Source organism: Microchirus variegatus (assembly GCF_963457635.1).
Source record: "Microchirus variegatus genome assembly, chromosome: 19".
Classification (NCBI taxonomy): domain Eukaryota; kingdom Metazoa; phylum Chordata; class Actinopteri; order Pleuronectiformes; family Soleidae; genus Microchirus; species Microchirus variegatus.
In genome coordinates, this window is record NC_139820.1 from 8,142,726 (window position 1) to 8,150,507 (window position 7,782).

Genomic DNA, 7,782 nt, shown 5'->3' on the forward strand with positions numbered 1-7,782 from the left:
TTTAATCGCTGAATCATTGATGCACAGTAATATTGTGGTATTATTATTATTATTATTATTATACATTTTTTTAAGTAGTTTTAGCGGACACTAAAATGTTGAACACTCCTCTCTGTTCCAGGTCAGTATGGTATCCCCAGGCCTTGGTATTTCCCTTTCACTAGGACATACTGGTGTGGGGAGAGAGAAAACAAGAACATGTCCACCTCTATGTCAAAGAACCCTGATGGTACGAATCATGATCACTATTGTTAATATGTACTGTGTATCTGTTTAGAGTTGTGACACTGACGTCACTGTCATTATTTTATCCACAGGTGTGTGCATTGAGGAGGAGCCGGGCCACATCGACCCCGGTGTTTACATCGAGAACCTGGTGAAAGTCTACAGCCACGGAAACAAGCTCGCTGTCGACGGACTGTCGCTGAAGTTCTATGAAGGACAGATCACCTCCTTCCTCGGACACAACGGAGCCGGCAAGACCACAACTATGTAAGACGATGCTGACTCAATTGTCATGTAGGACATTTGCAACACTCCCAAGAGAGGAGTTATGAAATAATGATATCCTCTTGTGTCCCTGGGTTTCTAACAGGTCAATCCTGACCGGGTTGTTCCCACCAACCTCTGGTACGGCGTACATCCTCGGCAAGGACATCCGCAGTGAACTCAGCACCATTCGAAAGAATTTGGGCGTCTGTCCTCAGCACAACGTGCTTTTCAGCATGTATGTACACAACATCATTGGCACAGTGAATTCTAAGCACGCACAAGGCCACTTTTGTTAACCTGTGGTCCTGTAATCCAGGCTGACGGTTGAGGAACACATCTGGTTCTACGCCCGTCTGAAGGGGCTGCCGGAGGAGCAGGTGAAGGCCGAGATGGAGCAGATTGTGAACGATGTTGGACTGCCTCACAAACGGACATCCCGCACCAGCACCCTGTCTGGTCAGTGTGAATATTTTCAATGTCACCCCTGTTTGTAGTAATACTGGACATTTTTTTGTTTGTTTTTGTTTCTGTATAAATGACACTTTTCCTTGTTATCTTTGTAGGTGGGATGCAGAGGAAGCTGTCCGTGGCCCTGGCTTTTGTTGGCGGTTCAAAGGTTGTGATTCTGGATGAACCGACTGCTGGGGTTGATCCATATGCACGTAGAGGAATCTGGGACCTGCTGCTTAAATACAGACAGGGTAAACACTACTTATAGTTGTCACGGAGTAGTCATTTATTCTTTTCAGTGCTAGAAATTAAACACAATGTGTTTTTTCTTCACATCAGGTCGCACCATCATCCTGTCCACTCATCATATGGACGAGGCCGACATCCTGGGTGACCGAATTGCCATCATTTCCCACGGCAAGCTGTGCTGTGTCGGCTCCTCGCTCTTCCTGAAGACTCAGCTGGGGACGGGCTATTACCTGACTCTGGTCAAGAGGGATTACGACTTGGCGCTCCAGTCCTGCAGGAACTCTGCCAGCACTGTCAGCTACAGCAAGAAAGCAGAGAAGGTAAAAGAGAAAAGGAGCATCACAGACGAGAAACTAAGAAGCTTGTATTTGTTTCTTAGTAATGTAATGCTTGCTTTAATCAGCCTTAATTACTTTCTTTAATGGTTTTTGCTCCCTCTCTGTTCTTCAGGAGGACAGCGTATCAGAGAGCAGCTCGGATGCTGGTTTGGGCAGTGAACCAGAAAGTGAAACCACCACCATTGGTAAGATGATGATACGCTATCTTTCTGACAGTTTATATCATGTTAAAATAATAATGATAATAAATGCACACTCACTGAACTCTCAATCTTCTTTCCCTGCAGATGTGTCCCTCATCTCAAATGTGATATTCAAGCATGTCTCCGAGGCTCGCCTGGTGGAGGATCTAGGCCATGAGCTCACGTACATCTTGCCCTACCAGTCCGCCAAAGACGGCGCCTTTGTGGAGCTGTTCCACGAGCTCGATGACCGACTCACCGACCTGGGAATATCCAGCTATGGAATATCCGATACAACCCTGGAAGAGGTAAAGCATTGACTTCTCTCAAACTTGGCTTTCCATTGTTGAATTTAAATAAAATCAATGTGGTGGGTTATACATGATTAAGTGGGTTTATGGTTTTGGATCTAGTCACCATCTGTTTTCAGTTTAAATCTTATGTTTTCTATTTTTTCAGATTTTCCTGAAAGTGGCTGAGGACAGTGGTGTGGACTCTGTTGAGCTTTCAGGTGAAGTTTATGGGATTTTTAACATTTTGACTTTTAGGTTATTGTGAAGATGATAAAACCTTTGGTGAAATCAGTGCGCTGACTTTCTTCCTGTGACTGTAGATGGAGTTGTTCCGACCAGGACTCGTCGTCGTCATCACGCCTTTGGAGACCACCAGAGCTGCCTGAAGCCCTTCACTGAAGATGACTTAGATTTAAATGACTCTGAAGGCGATCCAGGTAAAACTGCCCGACCTTGCCTTTTATATATTTTATCAGATATCTCAAAGGAGATTGCATTTTCAGGTCTACGAAATAAGGAAGGCTATCAATCATGTTGAAAGCTTGTTCATGGGTATTGTGGCCTTCTGTCTTCAGAGTCCCGTGAGACAGACTGGCTCAGTGGAACAGATGGCAAAGGTTCGTACCAGGTCAAAGGCTGGAGTCTGAAGAGACAACAGTTTGTCGCACTCCTCTGGAAACGATTCCTCTATGCCCGGCGCTCTCGGAAAGGATTCTTTGCTCAGGTATGCCACTGTGCTCCCGAGATCTTTCTGTTCAACGCCATAGTTCTTACATCTGGGATTTTTCACGTAATGCATTTCCATGCTGTTGTTTTTCCAGATCGTTCTTCCTGCTGTATTTGTGTGTATCGCCCTGGTGTTCAGCCTGATCGTTCCTCCATTTGGAAAGTACCCCAGTCTGGAACTGGATTCCAGCATGTATGGAGAGCAGTTCACCTTCATCAGGTAAGAGATGGCTTCCATTTGTCAATTTAAGCAACATAATCATTTTTCTTATCATATGAATGGATGGATGGATAATGCCCGAAATGTTAAAGGGGACATATTATGCAAAATCAACTTTTTGCGAAGTGTTCTATTCTTGGCTGCACAGTGCAGCACAGAGTTCTACACAAACTTCCAGCCGCAGAGGATTTATGTTTCCAGTGGATACATGTTGACGGCAATGTGCCGGCTAGAGTCGGCAAATGATGGCTTTTCCAAATGCTAACTGCTGTTAGCTGCCGGAGCCTCAGTGACCCTGATGTAGTTTCCTGTGTCTCATTTGCATTTAAAGAGACAGGCACTCAAAGGTGAGCGTTCTGAACAGGGCTGTTTTCGCAGGGTGATTGAACTGCGTTGGTGCTTCATCCTTAAAGTATTTTGACCAAAGCATCTCACAGACATGTTCGTTAGGACACCGGGGAACTGGATTAACTTGAAGAAATAGTGTATAATATGTCTCCTTTAACTTTACTCACTGCTTAGAGGCACTAGTTAGCAGGGATTCACAATTATGACACCATTATTACTCATGGATAAACTGCTACTGTCACATCTACTATGTGTTATTCAATGGCTTCTCTTGCCCGAGGACCCTCACATCAATAAACTACTGGGAGCTCTGACAGAAAAACCAGGTTTTGGAACACGTTGCATGAAAGGAGAACCCATATTGTAAGTATTTCTTTGTAAAAACAAAGAAAGGGTAAATTAGAAAGATGTAGTACATGCTAAAACTGGCGATTTGCACTTTGATATAAACTCATCTCACTGTGTACTCCAGTGACTCCGCTTGCACTGCAATAGAGGACGAGTGGTCAATCCCACAAGTCTCTGAGAGTGTGATGGACATATTCGACAAAGGCAACTGGACCATGGAGAATCCCTCACCCCTGTGTGAGTGTAGCTGCGAAGGCCGCAAGAGGATGCTTCCGGAGTGTCCGGCTGCTGCTGGCGGACTTCCACCACCACAGGTTTGTAAACTTCCAGCATGTTGTTCTCTTATGGACACACAATGCAACTTAACCAATGAATATGCAAAAACTAACTTTGCCCGTTTGTGTATCCAGATGAAAATTAGCGAAACAGACACTCTTCAGAATTTGACTGGCAGAAACATCTCGGATTATCTGGTGAAAACCTACGCTCAGATTATTGGCAAGAGGTAACGCTCAGCTCTTATATGACTCTAATTTGTGTCCATTCTGGCTTCCTTGTGTCTTTTCTCTATCGAATCAGTGTAAGTGACCGGACGTTTTTCCTTTCTTTTACAGCCTGAAGAACAAAATCTGGGTCAACGAGTTCAGGTACATTATCAGCCATGAGCAGACATGAGTCTTGTGTCATATCTGTAGCATTTAACTGAGTGCAGCTCTGCTGTATCCTTCACTGATGTCAAAATGACTGTGCTCTCCACAGATACGGTGGATTCTCACTCGGTGCCAAGAACTCCCATATTATGTCCCACAAAGACGAAATTGATGACGCAATCGCTAACCTGAGGAGACGCTTCCGCCTGGAGAGGGTAAGTGAAAGACACAAACATGCGTGCAGGGAATCACTTCGAGATTTTTATCGTCGTAGAATCCAGTTATTGTAGGTTTGAACATGTGTTCTGTGATAGCTGACTCTCTCCTCCTGACTCTCCCATCCTACAGGGAACTCCAACAGATCGTTTCTTTGGCAGTCTCTCCGTTTTTATCCAAGGATTGGACACCAAGAATAATGTCAAGGTTAGCACGCGCACACACACACACACACACACACACACACACACAGAAACTGGTTATACAACACCACGTGTCACTGCAGGTAATTAAAAAAAGCTTTCCTGGCCAAATTCAACAACACTCTAATAAGGTTTATGTAGACACAATGTGTATTAGTCATCCTATTCATGTAATTATTAATTCCCAAATTGTTGTAGATTAAAAATGTGCACCGCCTCCACAGCGTTGAGACACTTCTTGCCGTGCACTGCGTTGTGTTAATCTGTGTCAGAGTAGAAATTTTCTCAATTTTTCTCAACTTTCTAAATTCAGTTGTACCAAAAAAGGTCATTAAAGCTGAACAAAGGCACAGAAATTGGATTAAATAAGGACACACATCATTTTTGTAGGAATTGAGCCATGTGGGCAACATTTCAAGGACAAAACCTTGAAGCTTATGGCACTCCGCTGATCACACAGCAATTGGTTTATTTGTTTTGTCTCTGAGGTTACAGAAACTAAAATCTTACATGTGTCTGCTTCTTTCTTTTTCAGATCTGGTTTAACAACAAGGGCTGGCACAGCATTGGCTCTTTCCTCAATGTGATGAACAACGGAATCCTGCGGGCAAATCTGCCAGCTGGAAAAGACCCCGCCAAATTTGGCATCACTGCCTTCAATCACCCACTCAACCTCACCAAGGAGCAGCTGTCACAGGTCGCACTGTGAGTATTATGGTTTGAAGGAGCATTTCTTTTTAAGACGTTAACAATGTTCTCTCTGGAGACGTCTAATCTCATCTTTCATCTGTGTCCCTCAGAATGACGACATCCGTGGACGTGCTGGTGTCCATCTGCGTGATCTTTGCCATGTCCTTTGTCCCTGCCAGTTTTGTGGTTTTCCTCATTCAGGAGAGAGTGAACAAGGCCAAACACATGCAGTTCATCAGTGGAGTGCATCCTTTCCACTACTGGCTGGCCAACTTTGTCTGGGATATGGTAAGAAACTCCCATTTCAATATACACTACCATTCAAAAGTTTGGGGTCACTTAGAAATGTCCTTATTTTTGAAGGAAAAACACTTTTTTTTCAATGTATATAACATTAAATGAATCAGAAATACACTCTATACATTGTTAATGTAACGACTATTCTAGCTGCAAACGTCTGGTTTTTAATGGAATATGTACATAGGTGTATAGAGGCCCATTTCCAGCAAACATCTCTCCAGTGTTCTAATTGGATGATTAGAAAACCCTTGAAAACCCTTGTGCAAATGATGTTAGCACAGCTGAAAATGAATAAAAGTGTGACTTTTAATGGAAAACTTGGAATAATTGTATAGGTGACCCCAAACTTTTCAACAGTAGTGAACTGTATTGAAGACGAAAGTCCCCCTCACCTTTCTAAATGCTGAATCCTGTCGTTCTTCTCTCCCTTCTGCAGTGTAACTACATCGTCCCAGCTACACTGGTCATCATCATCTTTGTGTGTTTTCAACAAGACGCCTACGTCTCTTCCACTAACCTGCCTGTGCTGGCTCTGCTGCTGCTGCTCTATGGGTGAGTCTGACTTCAAATTCAGCTGAATCGGTTCTTCATTATATATTTTTTTTAAATTCATCTCATCTAAAATAACCTTTGTGTCTCTTTTCAGATGGTCGATCACCCCTCTGATGTATCCAGCCTCATTTTTCTTTAAGATCCCCAGCACAGCATATGTGGTCCTTACCAGTGTCAACATATTGATCGGAATCAACGGCAGTGTCTCCACATTTGTGCTGGAGCTGTTTGGGAGCAATGTAAGTAACATTTGCATGGACCACTTTTTTTATTCAATAGTACAGTCTTTAGAAACAAAATGTTCAAATCTAGCATGTAATGATCGAGAGAGCATATTAAATGAATGTTGCCTTCCCGTTTCAGGAGATCGGTGGCATCAATGACATCCTGAAGAACGTGTTCCTCATCTTTCCACACTTCTGCCTGGGCAGGGGATTGATTGACATGGTGAAGAATCAGGCAATGGCAGATGCTTTGGAGAGATTTGGTGAGTAAAGCACGTCTTCTCACGGGAAAAATGTGCTGACTTTGTTTTAAAATAGGCAGTTAGGAGAAGTCTGTTGCTTAAAATGCTGGCTCTGTTTATAGGTGAAAACCGTTTCCGTTCGCCTCTGGCCTGGGACATGGTGGGGAAGAATTTGTTTGCAATGGCCATAGAGGGTGTTATCTTCTTCTGCATCACGGTCCTTATTCAGTACCGCTTCTGCATCAAGGCCAGGTGGGTGAACGTTCGCGACAAAAGCTTTTCTCCACATAATACAGCCTCGCGAATTAACATTACCTCCTGCGCTTTTCCAGGTCGTCTTCCAGTCACCTGAAGCCTATTGGGGAAGAGGACGAGGATGTGGCCAGAGAGCGACAGAGGATCCTGAGTGGTGGAGGACAGACGGACATCCTGGAGCTCAGACAGCTTACCAAGATTTACAAGCGGAAACAGAAGCCGGCAGTGGATCGGCTTTGCGTTGGCATCCCCCCTGGAGAGGTACGATAAGCCTGTTGTATCTGCCATGACCACACCACCAGAAAAATTAATGTCACATGCATAACGGTGTCTTTCTCTTCTCACAGTGCTTTGGTTTGCTGGGGGTAAATGGAGCGGGGAAAACCAGCACATTTAAAATGCTCACAGGAGACTCTTTGGTGACCAGCGGCGAGGCCTACCTGGCAGGCAAAAGGTTCGGACGCATTAATTATAGCAAATTATTCTCCTATGCAGCCAATTAGGCCAGAATAAAACAACTCCATTTTACTCCTGTAGAGATAAAAACCACCTTCTTTGTTTGTTTTTTTTCCCCCACCACAGTGTTAACACAGAGATAGATGAAGTGCATCAGAACATGGGCTACTGTCCTCAGTTTGACGCCATCAATGACCTCCTGACGGGCAGAGAGCATCTGGAGTTTTACGCCATCCTGCGAGGAGTGCCTGAGAAAGAAGTCTGCGAGGTCAGCAACATTAATTTTTCTCTGTTTTCGTATGACGTAATGATAAAACATACAAGATGGAAAGATGTTAAACGTTATCT

At 44.0% G+C, this 7,782-nt stretch overlaps 1 protein-coding gene across 1 annotated transcript in view; it reads left to right on the forward strand.

Annotated features, from left to right (window-relative positions):
* The window catches only part of LOC310940749 (phospholipid-transporting ATPase ABCA1-like), a 34,114-nt gene that overhangs the window by 21,134 nt on the left and 5,198 nt on the right, over positions 1–7,782 (forward strand). The window contains exons 18-44 of the mRNA XM_083905745.1: positions 122–229; positions 318–492; positions 596–727; positions 809–948; positions 1,056–1,193; positions 1,282–1,511; positions 1,642–1,714; positions 1,817–2,019; positions 2,171–2,222; positions 2,325–2,441; positions 2,580–2,728; positions 2,826–2,950; positions 3,563–3,661; positions 3,771–3,960; positions 4,057–4,151; positions 4,261–4,293; positions 4,406–4,511; positions 4,645–4,719; positions 5,251–5,420; positions 5,516–5,693; positions 6,142–6,257; positions 6,352–6,496; positions 6,621–6,744; positions 6,846–6,975; positions 7,056–7,239; positions 7,326–7,432; positions 7,561–7,702. Of these exons, the coding sequence (XP_083761871.1) occupies positions 122–229; positions 318–492; positions 596–727; positions 809–948; positions 1,056–1,193; positions 1,282–1,511; positions 1,642–1,714; positions 1,817–2,019; positions 2,171–2,222; positions 2,325–2,441; positions 2,580–2,728; positions 2,826–2,950; positions 3,563–3,661; positions 3,771–3,960; positions 4,057–4,151; positions 4,261–4,293; positions 4,406–4,511; positions 4,645–4,719; positions 5,251–5,420; positions 5,516–5,693; positions 6,142–6,257; positions 6,352–6,496; positions 6,621–6,744; positions 6,846–6,975; positions 7,056–7,239; positions 7,326–7,432; positions 7,561–7,702 (3,536 nt within the window). The remainder of the gene's footprint in view (positions 1–121; positions 230–317; positions 493–595; positions 728–808; positions 949–1,055; positions 1,194–1,281; positions 1,512–1,641; positions 1,715–1,816; positions 2,020–2,170; positions 2,223–2,324; positions 2,442–2,579; positions 2,729–2,825; positions 2,951–3,562; positions 3,662–3,770; positions 3,961–4,056; positions 4,152–4,260; positions 4,294–4,405; positions 4,512–4,644; positions 4,720–5,250; positions 5,421–5,515; positions 5,694–6,141; positions 6,258–6,351; positions 6,497–6,620; positions 6,745–6,845; positions 6,976–7,055; positions 7,240–7,325; positions 7,433–7,560; positions 7,703–7,782) is intronic.